Source organism: Ochotona curzoniae, unplaced genomic scaffold (genome assembly GCF_017591425.1).
Source record: "Ochotona curzoniae isolate NIBS_2020 unplaced genomic scaffold, NIBS_Ocur_1.0 contig_2688, whole genome shotgun sequence".
Classification (NCBI taxonomy): domain Eukaryota; kingdom Metazoa; phylum Chordata; class Mammalia; order Lagomorpha; family Ochotonidae; genus Ochotona; species Ochotona curzoniae.
In genome coordinates, this window is record NW_024465553.1 from 17,512,041 (window position 1) to 17,533,558 (window position 21,518).

Genomic DNA, 21,518 nt, shown 5'->3' on the forward strand with positions numbered 1-21,518 from the left:
TTATAAAAGAAACAGCTTTATGCACAATAATTTAACCCTACTTAGAAAACCTTTGCTAAATCGATAAATATTGACATATCGCTTTTATCTCGGCTTTTCCACACAGCCCTTAGAATGTCTGCCTGCAGGCTCAGGGTTTGGTGCTGGCACAGATCCAAAGCCAAGATCTTGCCTCCTTGGGACAGAGCCATCTTTTCTCCTGAGCGTGACCTTGAGCAAGTGTCCCTGGGGCATTCACTTCCTCTTGGAACCAGGAATGGGGCTCCCAGGGGCTCTCAAGCTGCATGCCATCGATTCCCACATGCTCAGACAACACTCACTAGATGAGGGCATGGCTGTAACCCACAATCTCAAGAGAGCAAAAGGGAGGCGCAGCAAGGCTAGGTCATGCACTGCTACACATTGCCAACAAGCCCCCCAAGTAGTGAGACAGGTGTGTGTGTGTGTGTGTGTGTGTGTGTGTGTGTATTATTATTATTATTGGAAAGTCAGATATACAGAGAGGAGAGACAAAGAGGAAGATCTTCCATCCGATGATTCACTCTCCAAGTGACCACAATGACTGGAGCTGAGCCATTTGAAGCCAGGAGCCAGGAACTTCCTCCAAATCTTCCACACAGGTGCAAGGTTTTGGACTGTCCTTGCCTGCTTTCCCAGGCCACAAGCAGGAAGCTGGATGGGAAGTGGGCCACCTGGACATAAACCAGCACCTCGCATGCGCAAGGCAAGTACTTTAGCCACTAGGCTACCACACCGGGCCCTGTGTGTTTTTTAGATTTATTTATTTGTTTTGGATATGCAGATTTACAGATAGAGAGATCTTCCATCCACTGAATCACTCCCCAAATGGTTGCCAACAGCCAGAGTTTGATGGGTCTGAAGCTGATAACCAGCAGCTTCTTCTGGTTTTCCTATGTGGGTACAGGGTCCTAAGGCCTTGGGCCATCCTCTGCTGCTTTCCCAGGCCATAAACAGGGAGCTGGACAGAAAGAAGAGCAGATGGGACTCAAACCGATGCCCATATGGTATGCCAGAACTGCAGGTGACGTATTAGCTTGAAAGCCACCCAGGTGGCTTTTAAACCCCACTGGACAGACCCTGCCCTATCCAGCTAGCCAAGGACCTGCTTTGGTACCCAGGGCCAGAAACCAAACCCCAACCAGGATAGCTCTCAGGAGGGAGTCAGCACCGCCCCCTGTTGGACAAAGCAGTAAATAGCATGGGCTGAGAGCTGGAAACCAGGTGGACTGAACTGCTTGGAACCAAGTACTGTCTCTTGTTGGACCACATTGCCATCTTCTGGCTGGAGGTAGCTATTGCAGGTCATATTGGCCGAAAACCTCTTCCAACCCTCCTCCTGTTTCTCCCACTCGGGTGCGGGGTCCCAAGGCCACCGGGATTAGAATTGGTATCCATATGGAATCCCAGCGCGTGCAAAACAAGGACTTTGGCCATTAGGCTACCATGCCGGGTACACTTATGTTTTAACCAAGATTGGTCTGGCCTTCATCTGGAGGATGGAATAATGTAGTCTGAATAGAGGCAAAGTCCACTTAAAACCCATTCCAGCATCAAAGATGAGTGCAGTAGCCAATAACAATTGGCCGTGGGGTTAGGACAAAATATATATCCAGGGAGCTGCATGGGAAGTGGGGCTGCTGGGATTGGAATCGCCCACATGGGATTCCAGTGAGTGCAAGGCAAGGACTTTTAGCCACTAAGCTACCGCGCCAAACACTTCTTTGCACCTTCTATTTGCCAAGAACTGACCCATCCATAGGGAATACAGCAGTGCAAGCAAGTCCAGAAAAGCCCCACTTTCTGGGGCTCCTGTCCTAACAGCAAACGGGAACAGAAAGGAGTGCAACTGTCATCTGAGCAAAACAGAAAAACATCCAGGCGTCCTCAGCCCACGGATCAGGGCGAGCAGGGTGGCAGCGACGCTGCGGGTCAGAGGCGGCAGGGAAAGTCCTCCAGATTACAAAGGCCCTTGGAGCAGACTGGTAGCAAGTTCAAGGCCAGAGGCGGGGCAGCAAAGCCTGGTGGGAAAGGGCCAGTGCAGGACAAAAATCCAGCATCTGCAGAATCAGAGCACAAGCACGTCTCAGAGAGGACAGTGACGGAATGCGACATCGCCAAGGCCTCTGCAGACACTCCACGGACGCCAGCTTGGGGCAGACCCACAGGACAGCAAGCAGAGGGTGTGGAGATTCCGCCATAGACAGGCAGGGCCCACGGTCACGTGACGGGGAGCATACTCAGCAGGCCTTACACAGGCTGGATGTGGGGGTGAACAAGACAGAGCCGAGCAGGACTCCCCAAGACCTTATCCACGGAGGACAGCCACTGCAGGGAGCCTGATCAGGAAGAAAAAGGTCTCTTAAAAAAGAAAATTTCCATCCACTGGTTCTTTCCCCAAATGACCAGGCAGAAGTCAGCAACATCTTCCACAGTCTCTCACGTGGATGGGGGATCATCCTTCATGGCTTTCCCAGGGAGCTGGATCGGAAGCGGAGCAGCTAGAATTCAAACCGGCACCATGTGGGATGCTGGCACAGCAGGCGGAGGCTTAACCTACTACACAATGGCACCAGCACCAAAATGACTTTTTTTTAAGATTTTTTTCAATTGGAAAGTCAGATTTATAGAGGAGGAGAGGCAAAGATCTTCTGTTCACTGGTTCATTCCCCAAGTGGTTGCAACTGCCGGTGCTAAGCCAACATGAAGCCAGGAGCCAAGAGTTTCTTCCGGATCTCCCATGGGTGCAGGGTCCCAAGGCTGTGGGCTTGGGAAAGCTTGGCTGCTTTCTTAGGACACAAGCAAAGAGCTGGCAAGTGAGGCTGCCAAGACACTAACTGGTGCCCACACAGGATCCTGGTGCATGTAAGGTGAGGACTTTAGCCACCAGGCTACCGCACCGGGCCCCAAGATGACTTCTTTAACCAGGCTTTGTCCCGACTGGACCTAATGCTCAGTCCCACCCACTACTTAGACATGTGCAAAAGAACCTGAGGCTGAGCCCAGCCTGCCTGACCATGTGTCAAGAACAGGTGGGAAACCCAGTGTACTCAGCTTCTCCAATGGGAGGGAAAGGTCCTCACAGGCACCATAAACCCCACCCACCCCCAGCCATCCCCCCAGCAAGAGCAGCATGGCACCCTGGCTGGGGGAAGCACCCCATCCCAGCCAAACAAAGACCAGAGAACAACAGCTGTGGGCATCGCTCACTTTATTTCTTTGGTTTTCAAACTTTATTCCTGGAAGCTGGACATTCTCCCACCTGCCTGAGGGGCTCAGGCTCAGCAGAATGTTGGGGTACACGCCAGCCAGATGGACAGGGGACTTGGGGTTCTCAACAGACCAGTCTGCAACAGGATGTCCTAAACAGTACTTGCATCCTCTCCAGCCAGCCTTCCTCCCTGGGGAGGGCACAGGCCAGTGCACGCGGTGATCCCAGTTGCCCCAGAGGACACCAAGCAGCCATCACCCTGCGACAGAGATCTGTTCCCCTCGGTGGGGACAGATGGCCACCCTGGAAAAGCTGAAAGCAGCTTCAACTGACACGTTCCACAGCTTGCAACAGCAGCAACAGGGCTCAGCCAACCCGCTGAAAGTCAAAACAAAAACACTAAAACAATAAAAATATGGTCTGCAATCAACAGAAAAAGAACAACTGTGGTCCAGAAGCTGTCTACAGGAGACCAGATGGCTGACGTCTGCTCTCACCCTAGCATACTCTCTGTGCCCTGGAGTCACACACACAGCTCCTTGGGTGATGACAGGGGACCTTGAAGAGCTCGAGCAAAGACAGGGCATCCTGGCAATGCCAGGGGCAACTGGGGTCCCCTCCCTCCAGCACCCTAGGCACCCCACTCCCACTCAGCCATCCACCAAGGTGAGGCCTTCATACAGGGCCCGCTTCCACATGTAGTAGGTGGAACGGGCGGTGAGGGGAAACAGGGCACTGAATTCTTTGTAGGACGGGAAGCTCTTGGACTGAAAGCGCTTCTGCAAGAACAACTTGGCCTGGGCCTTGAACTTGGTAGCAGCCAGCATGTCCATCACCAGCACCTGGCCCTCCCTGCTACCTGCTGCCTCCACCACCACAGGGGTGTTCGACAACCCTCCACAGAGCTGGGGCTGGGACTGGGGTTGGGCGGATGCCCCTTTTTCTCTCAGGGTCCCCTCTTCAGGATGCCCTCCCTGGGTCCCCACCGTGGAGTTGTCTCCTAAAGAAGCCCCCGTGGGCAAGGTGAGCTCAGGTGGACCCGTCACATTTATCACACCCCCACTGGCATCTTTCTCTGGCTTCCCCAATTCGCGTTTTGCACCGCTCCTTTCCGGGTCCATGGGGGCCACTGGTGCCATTGGAACCCGGAGTTTGGACAGACCTCCAGGCCAGCCCCGGGCAAGACTCTTCCAGACCCAGAAGGTGGAGGGTGACAGGCTGGGGTAGCGGAGGCGGAAGCGACAGAATGGCATGTGTCCCCGCAGTACTTGCTTGCGGGCTGCCCGGCGCAACCGCCTCTGCCACCGGGACAGGCGTATCTTGGGCAACTTGGGTGGCGGCAGCTCCTGGGGTGCAGGGGGGCCCGCCCCAGCTTTCTCCGCCTCTTCTTCTCCCACCTCACCCTTCCCAAGGAGCAGAGCAGGTTCCACAGCAGCCGTGGGCTGGGGAGCCTCTGCTGTAGTGACCACTGGCTCCGAAGCCGTAGCCGGCTTCGAGGCAAGATTCCTGCGGAGGGCTTTGCGGCGCCAGTTGTAGTAGGTGGAACGGGAGATGCCGGGGAACCTGCGTTTGAAACAGCGATAGGGCACCAGCGTGTTCAGAGAGATGCAATGCTCCAGATACATCTTGGCCCGCTGCATCATCAGCACGCCTCCTGGGCTGGACGCTGACAGCAAGGAGCACACGGGGCCTTCGGCCACCTGCTCCTCTGGGGGCTTCTCTGCGGTCAGCTCCGTGGCAGCCAGTGCCGGGGATTCGGCACACTCATCGCCGCCACCACTACCGCTGCCGCCAGAGCCCAGCAACTCGTGCTTCCAGGCATAGTAGGTGGAGCGGGAGACATCGGGGAACCTCTGGAGGAACTGTTGCAGGGGCACGACACCCCCGCGGTGGAAGCTGTCTTGCAGGAAGTGCTTGGCCGAGAAGCGGGAGGCCACCTTCTGCCGGTGCTCCTGCGATTGCCGCCGCCAGCGGTAGAAGGTGCTCTTGGTAACACTGTAACGCTCGCACAGGTGCGAGTAACTGAGGCCCGGGTCACGGTTGAGCAGCTCCAGGGTCTTGGCTGGCGGTAGCGGCTGCAGTGGGACCAGAGTTGGAGGCCCAGAGAGGCTGGGAGCCTCTTCGACCTCCACCTCCTCCAGCCCCACCACGGGGGCAAAGTACTGGTGGCGGAAGAGGTGGCTGGAGAGGGGCTGACCGGCCCACATGATGTGTAGGGTGGAAGGCTCGTGGTCGCAGCGGCGGGGCCGAATGACACGGTTGAAGTAGGGCCGAATCTTGAGGTTGCGCATGGGGTAGATTGAGTAGATGTTGCGTTCCAGGACGGAGGCTAGGGCATACAAGTGCCACACGTTAGAGAAGCTGCTGGGGAAGCAGGTGGCCTTGACGTCAGCATCGAAGATGGCCTCTAATGTGGCAGACGGCAGGCTGGTCATCTCAGGAGATTCCTCGGAACACAGGGAGTAGCGCACCGCCTGCAGCATGACCTTGGACTCAATCATGCCCTGGAGGTAGTAGTGTCTGTGCAACAACATCTCCACCACGGTGCGGGCCCGCAGCTCCAGGCTGAGCCCAGAGTCCCCCCACAGCAGCAAGCTGACCGCCTCGAAGAGCAGGCTTCCCTCTCCCTTGCACACCAGCGGCAGCATGTTCCGGGGAGCATCCTCCGGGTACAGGCTCAGGGCCACCGAGTCCACCTCGAGCACCTGTGGTCCGGAGCTTGCTCCCTTCCGGCAGGTAGGGAGGCTGAAGGAAGTCAGCACCCGCTTGGCTTCCAGAGCCGCTCCAAGGAGACCCTCCAGGCCCTCGGACTCCACAGCCTCCTGCAGCTCACCCAGCACCTGCTGCACCAGCTGGTCCCGAGAAGTCATCCTGGCAGAAAGCAGAGAGGCAGAGGTGAGGACAAGGGACCCACGTGACACCCAGAAACAAAGACTGGTCTACCCCTGGGCTTTCTCCACTCCCTACCACTCTCCCCAGGGAAGCTGCTGGCTGACAGGCTCCTTGGGTGTGTCTCATCTCTGGTACTGAGGGATGCATCCTAACTCCACCTTGGGCATCTCATTCAAACTCTCTGTGCTTTGGGACCTCCTCTGGAGGGTGGGAATGACAATCCACAGGTCCTGTAGGATGGGTGCAGGCAGAACAGAGACTGTGAAAGTAGAGACTGGAGACAGGGAGAGACACGTTTCCCCATTCTGAGAACACAAAGGATCAGCTGCCATCTGCTCGGACAACACCTAGCACCACACACACTGAGTCACACAACTGCATAAGTTCTGCCCTTGTTACGCTACTTTCCTAATAAGAGGACACACTAACGTGTCATTATAAATATAATGGTGGGATATTATTGCCTTTTTTGCCCACATACTAGCTAGCATTTAAGGAAAACTGTGATAGTGTGAGCTGAGACAACAGTGCAATCACAGTATATTAGAAGTCTTTATGTTCTTAATCGCATACTCAAAACAAAATTTTTTTCAAAGATTTGCTTTACTTAAGAACACCCTTAGGCCTGGTGCGGTAACCAAGTGTCTGTAGGCCTTGCCTTGCATCCACCAGGATCCCACATGGGCGCTAATTCGCATCCCAGCTGCTCCACTTCCCTTACAGCTCTGTTTGTGCCCTGAGACTTTCCAATTAAAAAAAAATCTTTAAGGAAAAAAAAAAAAAAAAAAGAGGGGCCCTGGTGCAGTGGCCTAGTGGCTATAGTCCTCACCTTGAACGTGCCTGGATCTCACATGGGCGCCGGTTCTAATCCCGACAGCTCCACTTCCCATCCAGCTCCCTGCATGTGGCCTGGGAAGGACAGCCCAATGCTTTGGGATCCTGCACCCGAGTGGGAGACCTGGAGGAGGTTCCTGGTTCCTGGCTCCAGATTGGCAAAGCACGGGCTATTGTGGTCCCTTGGCGAGTGAATCATTGGACAGAAGATCTTCCTCTCTGTTTCTCCTCCTCTCTGTATATCTGACTTTGTAATAAAAATAAATAAATCTTTTTAAATAAATAAATTAATAAATCTTTTTAAAAAGAGAGAATTATGAGAAACTATACCTGGATTACAGAAACAGTTTGCAATAAACTTATCTGTCAATTCTATTTTTCATGAACTTTTCAGAAAAATCTTCATACAAATAAAAGCTCTTCGGGGGTCCTCAGTCTTTTTATGATGTCGGTTATATTTCTTTCCAAAGGCAAAAGGAGCGAGAGACGTCCTACCCACTGGCTCATTCCCCCAATGCCCGCAATGGTAATGACCCAAGCCAGGCTTCCTGTGTGGTGGTAAGGCTGCCACTGCTGCTTCCAGGAGATGGAGCAAGGCCAAGGGCCCATCCCCAAGAACTCCTTTAAAACACCCTTTTATCAAACGGGCAGTGTGTTCTAACCATGTCCTGTTCTAATCCTGACGACATTTTAAGGTAGATATTAGCATTATCCCTAATTGACCAGATAGATGGAGTTGGCTTAATGTGTCTAAGCCACCCAGGGTGAGTAGTTGAAACCAGATGCTCCTTAAGGCAGGAACTCACCTCCTTTTCAATACAAGCACATCAGTGTTCAATTGCAAAGTAGAGAGAGGATTTCTTCCTGGACAATTTTGAATTAGAAAGACCACACTAGGGTGCCCATAGCCAAGGGCCTGTCCGTTCTGTAAGATTCTTTAGATCAAATTATGTTTAAGGAGCTGTTGCACAGTGAGCAACAAAATCCCATAGGAGGGTGGGTTCAAGTCCCAGCTGTTCCACTTCTGATCCAGCTTCCGGCAAATGCATATGTGAAAGCAGCAGAAGATGGCCCAAGTGAGCCGTCGGCAGGAAGCTTCCAGCTTCACACACATCCAGCTCCAGCTGATGTGGCCATTTGGGAAGTTAATCAGCAGATGGGAGATCCCCCCACCCATCTCTCTATATAAACCCACCCGTTAAATAATTTCCAATTTCTTTTTTTTAAATCGTGTTTGAGTACCTACACATGTCACATCACCTAATTGTATACTTATGTGTTTGATATAAACCGTGATTGAATAAAAGTCAAAAGTTTAAAAGCACCAAAGCACCGGAATTCCACTTTATAAGCATAAGGGAGAACTTTGTGAAAATGGTGCTCAGCCTCCCCGTGAGACATTTATGGACCAGAGATTTCTCTTTAAAATGCCTACGACAACTCCAGCATTGGGCTTCTCATGTTATGCACTTATTCATACTTTCTTTAAAAATAATTCCTTCTCTGTGGACCCAGAAGATAACCAACTGTCCTATCTATCCATCCTTAGTAAAAAGTAACTTTTGCATGAACAATAAAAAACAAACAAATAAAAACAACTGAACTCTAAAGACCAAACCAGGCACACACATAGCCGAGCTTTTTATTTCTGGCAATGATCCCATTCAACAAGAGGCGGCCAATGGAACCGTTACACAGCTTTAAGTAGAGTCCTCTTCCAGATACAACCAAAGTAGGAACACAGCCACATTCCAACCCAAAAGAAACAATTAACTTCAACTGTGTGAGTGAGTGGGCGGAACACACGAACCCTTAAAGGATGACAACTTGGGGGGCAGTGAGTGAAGCTCTTCATGGGAGAGTGTAGTCTGCATTTCACAGCCTGGGTACTTCTATTTCGAGGTGGTCCTCAACCCTACCCCACGCTCCATCACACCTGCACCTCCCTGAGGTTTGCTATTCCCACCTGGAGAGCGGCAAGCTCTGGAGGTGCCATGAGCTCCGCCAAGATCATAGAGAACATAAGCAGTCCTACTCCGAGCTCCTTCTCCTGAAAGCTGCAATTCCCATCAGCCAAAATCCATCATCCAAAGGATCCCAAAGGACCGGCCTCTTAGAGCTTTGACCCAAAGCTGACCGTTTCACAGACAGACATTGAGATCCAGAAAGGTAAACTTGACTTGCCTGAATTCACGCAGCCGTCTGTGCACACTTTCCAACACACCGTCCAGCTATGCCACACTTCCTCTTAACACAACCCCCCCTCCCTGCGGTACCTAGTCCCACCCTGCCAGCTCTTCTTCCAACCCCAGTCCCAACTGGCTCCACCCCGTCTTTGCTTTCTCTTCCCAAAGGGTCAAGAGTGGGGGCGAGCCGCTAGCACCCTCACTTCTGTCTTCAAAAATCTGCTAAGCTAAAGTAGTTCCGGGGAGACCCTGCCCCCACACCGACCCCTTAGCCATGCAACCTGGGGCTGGACTCCCAGAAAACATGACTGAAGAAAGGGGCAGGCTCCAGGCAGGGGCAGCACGAGGAATCCTATCATCCTTAAGTAGACAATGGGTGATACGGTTCAGGTGCAACAGTCCTCCCGGCCTTGCCGCCCTTCCTGGACGTGCAACGCAAGGCAGACAAGACGCCTGCCAGGTGCATTCAGGCAACGAGGTGCAAAAAGTGAGTGCTGAGCTGTAGATTCAGAACAGCTGTGTGCCAGCCCGCCCCAGCCCCTCCCAGCAACCTTTGGAAGGGATCTGCAAAGAGGTCTGTACATGGCCCCCTGGAATTCCTAGAAGGGAAGGGAGGGGATAAAGAACGAGCATCCAGCCAAGCATCTTAGCAGGAGTTAAGGAATGAAGAAAGGGCGTGGCCAACTGCCGGCAGCTGCCCTGCTCTCCCATTTCCCTCCACTGCAAGCAAATACAAGTGTTCAAGCCCAAGGTTAGCTTCTGTTCAGCCTGGGCTCTGTGCAAGAAAGGGAAGATCCCAGGCCCATGCTGACAGGAGCCCTGGTCTCAGGGATCCCCCATATTCTCCTGACCCGGCAGTCCCTTTGGGGACCATGCAGGTCCCGAGTTTCAGAGTAGCTGGAGGGTCCCGTTCTTCCTCTAGATGGCTAGCCCCTGAGCCTCACGCCTTCCCAAGGAAGTGTCAGCCATATTGGCTCTCTACTCCCCTACCACCCCTAACCCAACCTTGGTGATGTGGAGGCCTAGCTGGAAACAAAAGACCGAAGCTTCCCTAGGAAACTCGCACTGCCAAAGGTAAGTAGGCCAGAGACCACCAAGTAGACCAAGCCTCAGCAATCCCCAAGTTCAGTCGCTCTGCTGGACCACGTGTCTGCCTGGGAGCAAGGAAGGCAAGTGCAGCCCACAAACTGGAGGGTCCCGGGGGCAGCACTGGGTCCCCATCCCCAGACGGGGTGGTGGAGGTGGGGTGGGAACCGGGAGGCAGTGGTAGCTGAAGACCGGTGCAGACACTAGGGACCCAACCTGGGAAGTCCTGGGGGCCAGGGGAGGGGCAGAGGCCAAACCTTTGTGTACGGTGGGGAGAGGAAAGAGATAGGCAAGGCGGGTGGGGGTGGGGACTGGCTGGAGGTGGGGGTGGGGAGGAAGAGAACTGGAAACAATGCCCCAGGTCGCTAGCTTTGTAGCACACACACAACCGCAGTCGCAGCATCCTCGTGGGGCCCTCAGGCCACCCCTCACTCTCCAAGAGCAGCAGTGAGGGGGTAGTTAGGGTTTCTAGGTTGTACAAGGTACCCACCCAGTGTTGAGGACCCTGGCTAGTTGACTCACCTCGAGGGTGGCCCAGCACCCTGGGGACGTCCACTTCTCTCTCCACCTTCCAGCCCGGGACATTGAAGTTAGGCTGCGGGGCAAAAGAAGGTCTTTCCTGGTGACGTCCCGTAGCCAAGCCACACTCTCACTCCATAACAAGTCCCATATCTGTAGTGGACCATTGAGCCTGGACCGTCGACAGCCAACTGGCCGGTGGGGAAGCGGCTTAAGCCACTCCCCCCCAGGAAATCGCCCACCCTCCAGTGCTCCAGTCCTGAGATGAAAGAAGTGCAAATTCAGGGGGTCACTTCCAATGGTAAAGCGATAGCAGCTATTGTCTTATCCATTGTTTCCAGCTGGGGGTGTTACTGTGCCTGCTGCAGACACCAACTGCCCAGAGACAACTTGAAAGAAAGTTGCAAGATTTCCAAAGAGTTTGGGGGAGGGGAATGGAAAGGAGGGAAAGGTTTAGATAGAAAGACCTAAAGGAAGAAAGTCTTTTTAGGCCTGGCCTAGAGGAGGCGGTGATGAGAACAAAGCTGGAAACCGCCCTGTTCACTGTGCAGGATGAAGACTTTGGGGACCTTCTGGACACCCCAAAGTGCATCTCTTGCGGAGGCAGCTGGCCCTGCGCGGTGGGGAGAAGTTGGCAGACCTGTGAACTGCTCACTCCACCCCATCTTAGTGCACGTCTGGCAGAGCTCCACCTCCTGCCTTGGCTCTGGGCATCCCACAGGCTTGGGGTTCAACATTTACGCATCCTCCCAAGTGCACCTGGGCACCACCACATCCATCTGGACCCTGGGGACCTATCCCAGCACACCAAGTTTTCTGAACCCCATGGGATAACTGGGACCTGAACCCTCCCCTACAGCTCACCTTGGGGGGTTCTGGGAGCCTCAATTAGCTTACCCAAAGGAACCAGTACTCTCCGCCCCTTAGTCCCCAGCTGTGGGGGAGGTGAGGGCCTCGGGTTTGCAGCCCACTGCCTGGGTAGCCTCCTCACTCCAGGGGCTTTCCTGCCTGGCTTTAACCCTTTGGAGTGCAGCAGCTCCCTTCACCTTGCCCTGGTGACTGTGAGAACATGCTGTGGTACCCAGGACACCCCCATTGCAGTGGCAGGGGCCCTAGGTCGTGGTCTAACTAGGACTGTTGGATTTAAATGCCATTCCTGTCCTGACTAGGGTATGGCCTCAGGCAAATAGCTGAAACCACGCTACACCCTCCACCCAGCTGTAGCAATTACTATAAAACTGCTTCTCCTAGAGCAGGTTCAAGGACAAGGACATGATCATTTGAAACCTTTTTGGAATTGGCTTTTGGCAGTAAGACAGTACATGATAGGTTTCAGTCTCTCTAGCTCATCTGAGGATACTTTTGAAAAGTGCTTAATAAGAGTATGTAACTTGGGCCCGGCGCGGTGGCGCAAGTGGTTAAGGTCCTCGCCTTGCATGCCCGGGATCCCATACGGGCGCCGGTTCTAATCCCGGCAGCCCCGCTTCCTTTCCTGCTCCCTGCTTGTGGCCCGGGAAAGCAGTCGAGGACAGCCCAAAGCTTTGGGACCCTGCACCCGCGTGGGAGACCCGGAAGAGGCTCCTGGCTTCGGACCGGCATAGTATCGGCCCGCTGCGCTCACTTGGGGAGTGAATCATCGGACGGAAGATCTTCCTCTCTGTCTCTCCTCTCTGTATATCCGCCTTTCCAATCAAAAAATAATAAAAATAAATCTTAAAAAAAAATTTAAAAAAAAGAGTATGCAACTTGTTTTTCTGAGTTTCAGAGAATACAGGTTATCTCAGAAGGAGACAGAATTAGAGATAACTGTGTGTCCATTTTGTATCTTTCTGTGTTGTTTGACATTTTCTAAGACAACTGCGTGACTTGCTATGTTTAGGAAAGCAATGGAGATAACTGAAAGTTCTTTAATAGATTCATGGAACCTTGAGAAGTGGTTTTTTGTTGTTTTTTTCTATAAAATTATAGTGGGGGGGAAGCTTTTTAGCTCTTCCAATACAAAGGTAAGATTGTTATTTATAGAATAATTGGGAAATTTTTGAAAGTAGAAGAGAAAAATTACCCATGATGAAATTATCTACCGAAGGCTATTGAGAACATCTTGGTATAATTTGTTCAAATTTAGTTTTTCCTTCAGAATTTCACAAGTTAAGCATGTTCTTGATAAAAGATTCAATGTTAGAGGGTGAAAAGTGGTAAGTTCTCCCTTTTCTGTCCCTAACACACTCTGCCTCTCTTTGTCTATGAACCAATTCTTCCATAGGTCTTCATCTTTTTAAAATGCATGCAGGGATGCAGTTTCTACTTGCCCCACAAATCTTTTCTTTCCCTGTGAAACATTTTGAAAACCATATTTTACTGATATAATGTGATTTCTTTTTTTTATTATTTATTTTATTTTTATTACAAAATCAGATATACAGAAAGGAGGAGAGACAGAAAAAGATCTTCCGCCCGATGATTCACTCCCCAAGTGAGTGCAATAGCCGGGGCTGTGCCGATTTGAAGCCAGCAACTTACTCCAGTCTCCCACAGCAGGTGCAGGGTCCCAAGGCTTTGGGCCATCCTTTACTGCTTTCTCAGGCCACAAGCAGGGAGCTGGATGGGATGTGGAGCTGCCAGGATTAGCACTGGCTCCCATATGGGATCCAGGTGTGTTTAAGGCAAGGACTTTAATTGCTAGGCCACTGCGCCAGGCCCCCCATGAACTTTTTGAAATCACATTCTAGGGCCCAAAGCCTTGGGACCCTGCACTCTCATGGGGAACCTGGAAGAAGTTCTTGGCTCCTGGCTCCGGATCTGCACAGCACCTGCTGTTGTGGTCCCTTGGCGAGTGAATCAGTGGACGGAAGATCTTTTTTTCTGTCTCTCCTCCTCTCTGTATATCTGACTTTGTGATAAAAATACATAAATCTTTAGGGAAAATGAGTTAAACATCTACTTTGATGTTGAAATGTCAAGTTCAGCCATCACTGTTCACAACACATACTTTCTGTAAAGATATTGAAGTTCTCTTGTATCTGATAAATAAAACATAAGTAATATTCAAAAGGCTTGTCAAGTTTTGTTCAAACACTTACCAAAGGATTCCAGATGTTAATTTCTACCCGGTTTCCTAGCTCTAGCTTCCCCAGAGATAGCAAATATCTCTCCTCTCCTACAGGCACAAAGGGTAACATCCACCATAGCCTTGTGGACCCTGCTTCTTCCACTGATTTTCTCTATGAGCAGCCAAGGCCCAGAGGCCAGAAACAGAAAAGCAATCCTAAACGCTCATGTGACAGGACCAACTACAAATACTTGAGGGGTCTCTGGTTGCCTCCTAAGGTTTGCAAGGGCAGGAAGCTGCAGAGGAGAGAACCAAGCTGAAGCCAGGGGCTAGGAACTCAGTCTCCTTGCTCCACCTGCATGTCAAATTCCAGTCATCTGAATCTCATAATTAGAGTGTTAATTCAAGTCATGCTGTTCCACTTCTGATCCAGCTTCATCCTCATGAACCTAGGAAGGTATGCGTAATGGGCCAAGGACTTGGGTCCCTGCGAATCCTGTACGGAGTTCTTAGCTCCGGACAAACCCTGGTGATTCTGGGGATCAGGGCAGAGAACCAGCAAATGAAGGCCTCTCTCTTACCCTCCCTCTGCTGCTCCCTATTTCCTTTCCTCTTCTGCCTTCCTCACTCTACATTTCAAATAACTAATTTGTAGAATAGTGATTTATGGAGCCAACATCATAATATAGCTGGTAAACCCACACTGGTTCAAGTCCTGGCTGTTCCACTTTCTGATCCAGTTCCCTGCTAATGCGTCTAGGAAAGCAGGGGAGGATGGCTCAAGTCCATGGGTCCTGGTAGCACATGGAAGACCTAGATGAAGTTCCTGGCTTTGGTCTAGTTTTGTTTTTGTTTTTTAAATATTTATTTATTTTTATTGGAAAGGCAGATGTACAGAGAGGAAGATCTTCCTTCCATTGTTTCACTCCCCAAGTGGTCACAATGGCTGGAGCTGTGCTGAATTGAAGCCAGGAGCCAGGAACTTCTGGGTCTCTCACGCGTGGGTGCAGGGTCCCAAGGCTTTGGACCGTTCTCTACTGCTTTCCCAGGCCACAAGCAGGGAGCTGGATGGGAAGTGGGGCCGCCAGGATTAGAACCGACCGGCACCCATATGGGATCCCAGCATGTGCAAGGCAAGGACTTAAGCTGCTAGGCCTCTCTGCCAGGCCCCAACCTGATTTTTGACTCAAGCCAGTGCTGATATGGGATGTTGGCATTGCAGATGGTGATGTAATCTATGGAGCCACAACACCAGCTCCACTTGCCTGTTTTGGAGGATTGGAGGTTCTAGACCTTTTCTCGTAGACTGATGACAACTTTATGTGCTTTAATAGGAGGAGTCCATGGTCTATGATAGAAATTTCAAATGTTTTCACCAAGTTTGGGGTTCACATTCAGATTTTGCTTATGGTGGTCTCTGTTTCTGTATATATTCTCTGTCTTCTGTCGGTTCTAGACGTTTGTTGTTTTTATTTTATTCTTTTATAAAGCAGACAGATAGGCAGAGATCCTCCACCTGCTGGTTTGCTCTTCAGATGCCTACAATAGCTGGGGCTGGACCAGGAGCCTAGCACTCACTGTGAGCCTCACACGTGGGTAAGGGATCTAAGTGCTGGAGCCTGCACCTGCTGTTTCCCAGGACACACACTACCAGGAAGCTATAATCAGAACCTAAATAATCCTATCTGAAACATGGTGTCCCAGTGTCTTAACCACTGAGCTGAATGCCCACCTACGGATTCAGCAAATTGTAGTTTATCTTCATTTAAACTTCCAGGATGAGGAAGTGATGGCGCAAGTGGTTAAGGTCCTCGCCTTGCATGTGCTGGGATCCGGGTTCTAATCCTGGCAGCCCCGCTTCCCATCCAGCTCCCTGCCTGTGGCCTGGAAAAGCAGTCAAGGACAGCCCAAGACTTTGGGACCCTGCACCCAAGTGGGAGACCTGGAAGAGCTCCTGGCTCCTGGCTTCAGATTGGCTCAGCTCCAGCCATTGTGGTCACTTGGCGAGTGAACCATCAGACGGAAGATCTTCCTCCGTCTTTCCTCTCTGTATGTCCACCTTTCCAATAAAAATAAATTAATTAATTAATTAAAAAAAAATAAACTTCCAGGATAAGATGTTACAGCTTAAGGGTCTAGACATAAAGTTGTCTAACACCAAAGTCCTAGATTTCTAGTACACATGAAATCCCCTGGTACAGAAAGACAACTTAGCTAATAAGTAGCTTGCTTTGAACAAAATGCAGATTTAGAAAGATGAAATAGAGTAACCCTCACTCACAGTGGATACACAATGAAAATGCTTCCTTTACATATTGAGCAAGATAAATAACTGTTTAAGTTGGCCACCTCACTTTGAAAATGATGACAATCAAATCGGGGAGGTTGCTATGCGGATTCATGACAACACCCAGGAAACAACCTCCCTCTAACCTGCTCAGAGACTGAAGACCCTTTGTCCAGCCTGTGCATTCATCCACTCAGGGGCTTCTTTCTTATAATATGATTCCAGTATGCATTCCGGCCTGCATTCCAGAGATGCTTGATCTCTCAGTGCAGGCCAGACCCCAGGCTAGCCCTGGGGGCCACAGTTATGCCTACAGGCTGAACTCTGGAAAGCCTGGGAATAAAGCTCCAAAGGTGCCCCTTCCTTCCCTTAGGCCACAAACAGTTATTGTGTTCACTGTACACAAAGGCCCCAGACACCAGGACTCCTGATTACTTTGTTCTTATGCCTCCCTTTCTTTTCCTTCCCTTCCTACCTGCTGCCTTACCCTCTTTGCCTCCACCATCTCCCATTCCAGACTGAGTCAGCCAAGCCTCAGTTTCTATCTTTCCTAGTTGTCGGACCTGGGATAGGCCTGACCCTCAGTTTCCTCATCTGTAAAATTAGTATCTTGGGGCGCCTTGCAGCACCCATATCCCATAGAGGCAGTGATTTGAGTCCTGGCTATTCCACTTGAAACCCAGCTCCCTCCCACATGGGAGCCCCAGAAGAAGCTCCTGGCTTTGGACCTACCCAGCTTGGGTCGTTGCGGCCATCTAGGGAGTGACCCAACTGATGGAAGATCTCTATCTCTGGCTCTCCTTCTTTCTCTGTGAAATCTGCCTTTCAGGGTCTGCTACAGTGGCCTATCAGTCTAATCTACCTGAAGTGTCAGCGTCCCATGGGGGCACTAGTTCATATTCTGGCTTCTCCACTTCTGATCCAGCTCCCTGCTGATGGCCTGTGAATGCAGTGGAGATGGCTCAACATCATGGGCCCCTCATGCCAGGCTAAGCTTCTGTATCCACCTGTTTGCATGAGAACCAAGTATGGGGCAGACTGGGCAAGGCTAGGCTGTAGCACCCACCAGTGAAAGTTGGGACTGGGAATGGGCCAAGCCAGGCCACCTTTGCTGGCCTGCCCTTGCAAGGTAACAACTGTTAGGGACAAAATGCAAACCTCTTCACAAGGCTGCCTGCAGCTGGGGGTCCAGGATCCCAGACGGGCCAAGCCCAAGGATCAGAAGGGGTAGGACAGATGCCACTCACTCTGTCCCATTGGATGGGAAGGTTTGCAGCAGGGGTCATCCCGGAGTTCCTATTGACCAGCTGACCCCAAGGAGCATATCCCTCCCTGGGCTGTAGTAAGGATTAAACAAAGGAGCAGGTGGGAATCAACCCTGGCCCCTTGCCCCCAGAGCAGGTGCTCTGGTCCCCTAGTAGCTGTGTGTTTCAGTGGGCAAGAAAACCAGCCAAGAAAAGGCAACTACCGCCGGGTGGGGGTGGGGGTTACAAGAAAGAGTGGGAGGGGCTGAGGGGGGAGCAGCTTGCACTGCTGACCTGTGGGGTAGGTGGGCTGGGATGTCTAGGACAAAGTGTCTACACCCCCACTATATCTTGATGTCTGTGGGTCCAATGGGTGCATGGCTTGGGTAGGGGCATGGAGAAGCTGTAAAAAATGTAAATGTTGTGGTGTAGAGCCCGGCTCCAGCTGTCTGGCACTCCCAGGAGCTGGCCAGAGCCCAGGGCGCAGCCCCAGACCCCGGCGCCTTTTGTCTCAGGGGCTCCACTATGTAAAAGGTGGGGGAAGGGACAGGCATTCTTGGAACTTGTCCATTCACTGTGGAGGCCCTGCTGCCAGCAGGTGCCACCATGGGGGAGGATGTTGTGGGCTCTTGGGGGAAATGAGAATAGCTGCTCAGCATGCTGTGGACAGGACAAACAGATTCCTGGGCCCGCAGCCTCCAGGGCTGGGAAAGCTGTGGTCATCCAGATCACATCCTGCTCAGAATGGAGCCGCAGCCCAGTGCCACCTCACCTTCTCTGCCACTGCAAGTCCATGCCTCTCCAGATCCAGTGGCACACTCAAGGCTGCTGGATTTTCTTGCTTTTTTTTTTTTTTTTTTTTGCGGGCAGGTAGGGGAAGGGTTGTGTTGTGTTATTTTTGTCTTTGGTTCATTTTTCACGACTTTTAGGCCGTGTTGGGATTTACAGTTTTGGGGATTCACAGTTTCCAGAACCTTCTCCTGGGCACCAGATCCAAGTGCTACTGCTTTGAGATGTTAGGAAACTCAATATAGGCAAGGAGGTTTGGAAACACACCCACTTGTTGGCTTTGCCAGAAACCCAGCACGCTTCACAGGCCCACAGCTTCCTGCAGGTGAAATGCAGCTGCTTGGTCCTCCTGGTACTCATGCTGAGTCAGCCTTTAGGCAGCGTTTAGCTCAACGCCCCCCAGTGGGTGCTCAGTGAACCTTCACCTTAGCCAGGCAGACCCCCTGCCTGCCACTGCATTGCATTTTGATTTTCTCATCGCTAGAGATTAGCCATTTGTGTTTCTTACATGAATTATCTGTGCATTTACATACATGTTTATATTTAATTTGAAAGAGACAGAGAGGGAGAAAAAGATCTCTCCCCTCTGCTGGTTCACTAGAGCTGGAGTAATTTGAAACCAAGAACTTCCAGCTCTCCCACATGGGTAGGGGGCCCAAGTAAGTACCTGGCCCATCTTCCACTGTTTTCCCAGCTACGTTAACAGGGAGCTGAATCTTGCTTTCTTTTCCTTTTCTGAACCTATGCTTAAAACAGATTTTTTTTTTTTAATTTTTTTCATTGGAAAGGCAGATATACAGAGAGGAGAGACAGAGAGGAAGATCTTCCGTCCGATGATTCACTCCCCAAGTGAGCGCAACGGGCCGATACTATGCCGATCCGAAGCCAGGAGCCTCTTCCGGGTCTCCCACGCGGGTGCAGGTTCCCAAAGCTTTGGGCCGTCCTCGACTGCTTTCCCAGGCCACAGGCAGGGAGCAGGAAAGGAAGCGGGGCTGCCGGGATTAGAACCGGCGCCCATATGGGATCCCGGGCGTGCAAGGCGAGGACCTTTTAACCACTTGCGCCACCGCGCCGGGCCCTAAAACAGATTTTTAAAGAAGATTTTCTTTTGAAGTTTTTAATTTTTAACAGATTCAATATAGTTTGTAGGTAGAGAATATAATGTTATTTATTCCCTTCCTCCTCTGTGGGTCCTGTTTGTTTTGGTTTACGGATGGTTGGGAATATCAATCTATATTCTGAAAGTCTTTGTACTACAATATTTCTCTTTTGGTCTCTTAACACAAAGCCTTGTTCCTCCTGTCCCAATTCATGCTGATCTTTCATTTTCTACAACTCTCATGGTCCCTAGGGGCTAGTTCTGTTTGACTTGCTTCATATATATATATATATATTTTTATGGTGGGTAGGATGGAGGTTGGGGGTGTTTGCATTCTCAGAGGACCAGTGCAGTACCCCACACCCCCAGGCTTTGTGAAACACACAGGTGTCTTTGAAATGTGGAAAACCTGCGGCCGGTTTGGGCTGGATTAGTGTTAGTTCAATTCTATCCCCAAGTGCACACACTCCCCCTACTGGCTTCTCTGAGGATCACACCCCTCACCACCTGTATTATAATATCTATAATGACCTGTATTATATTTATTTGGAAAACGGAGTGGCAGAATCTTGGTCCCCTGGTTCAGCTTCCCAAAGGGCTGCAAAGACCAGAACTGGGCCAGGCCAAGGTCAGAAACCAAGAACTCCATGTGGGTCTCTCCCATGCATAAGAGGGTCCGAGCTCCTGGGCCCATCCTCCTTGACTTCCCAGGCACATGAACGGGAAGCTGGATTGGAAGTGAAAACAACCAGGACTCCAACCAGCACTCCAATACAAGATGTCAGTGGTGCTACAAGCAGTGGCACCTTAACCCACTGCCCACACCAGCATGGCTCTCTCTCTCTCTCTCTCCTTCTCTCTGTTTCCTTACTTGGCTTGCTGATTTGGGGACAGTCCAAGATCAAACTGAGCAATCAGGCAGAAACACCATTTCAATGTCTTTCATTAACCCTCTGTTTCCAGCCCAATATGCCTACGCTTGTCATCCCAGGCAGAGGCCAGTTAAAACTCCCATTTGATGCAGCATTTCTGAGAAATTCTGTGTCATTCTAATTCAAGGGCATTTGTTTTGGGTCTCTAGGAGGGAGTGGCTCATGTCTTGGCTTGAACCCTTTACATGAAGATCTGACTTAACTCTCAGCATGGAACAGCTCAGTGTCTTTACTTGGTTTATCAGGAGGAAACTCAAAGGGGTGACCACAGCCTGGCCAAGGGCATTCAGCCTGAAGGCTGCTAGGTTGAGCAAGCAAGCATGCAGGACACTCAGTCACATTTGAATTTTATATGAACAATGAATAGCTTTATAGTGGAATGTGTCCCACACATTGCATCAGATACTTTTAATGCTTTCCTTCCTTTTTTTTTAAAATATTTATTTATTAATTTGAAAGATAGAGTTACAGAGAGAGAGAGAGAAAGATCTTCCATCTGTTGGTTCATTCCCCAAATGGCTGCAACCGTCAGGGCTGGGCCAGGCTGAAGCAAGGAACCAGGAGTTTCTTCCAGGTCTCCCATGTGGGTGCAGACGCCCAAGCCCTTGGGCCATCCTCTGCTGTCTTCCCAGGCACTTGAGCAGGGAGCTGAATGGGAAGTGGAGCCTCTTCACTGTGCTCGTTGGTTCCCCCCCCCCTGCATTCAGCTGCTTTTTTTTCCTACCACAGCGGTTATTCACACAGGGCTGGGACCTTGGAGCTCTCTGGCCTTAGTACTTACTCGCCTTAGGTGATCTGTTGCTCTCTGCTGAGTTCTAATCTTCCCTGCCGCTCCAAGGAGGCCTGAACTTTTGCCTTTCCTGGCCTCCATACATAAACAGCCCATTCATGTCTTCTTCAGAGTCCGCATTAGGTATCCAAGAGGCCTCTCAAATTATTCTTCCAATTATACACTTATTTTAAAGGTAAGAAGACACAGAAACAGAGAGAAACAGAGAGACCAGGTCCAGTGCATTGCTTCAATTGGCTAAATCCTCACCTTGCACGCACCAGGATCCTATATAGGTGCCAATTTGCATCCTGGCTGCTCTACTTCCCATCCAGCTCTCTACTTGTAGCCTGGGAAAACAGTCGAGGATGGCCCAAGGCCTATGGGACCCTGCACCCATGTGGGAGACCCAGAAGAAGTTCCTGGCTCCTGGCTTTGGATTGGCTTAGCTCCAATCATTGCGGCAACTTGGGGAATGGAAGATGTTTCTCTCTGTCTCTCCTTCTCTCTGTAAATCTGCCTTTCCAATAAAAATAAAAAGCGATAATAAATTTTTTAAAATGCTCTATTTGAGTGATCTATTAAAAAAAATAAATAGGAGAA

General features: G+C 50.9%; 1 protein-coding gene across 1 annotated transcript; it reads right to left on the reverse strand.

Moving 5' to 3' along the window:
* Nucleotides 1-3,879: 3,879 nt before the first annotated feature.
* Nucleotides 3,880-6,099, reverse strand: VRTN (vertebrae development associated). Its single transcript, XM_040975601.1, has one exon. It carries the CDS (start codon nucleotides 6,097-6,099, stop codon nucleotides 3,880-3,882), a length of 2,220 nt encoding a protein of 739 aa, XP_040831535.1.
* Nucleotides 6,100-21,518: the final 15,419 nt, after the last annotated feature.

Coding starts and splice junctions, on each gene's coding strand:
- VRTN (XM_040975601.1), bottom strand. CDS start 6,099: ATGACTTCTCGGGACCAGCTGGTGCAGCAGGTGCTGGGTGAGCTGCAG.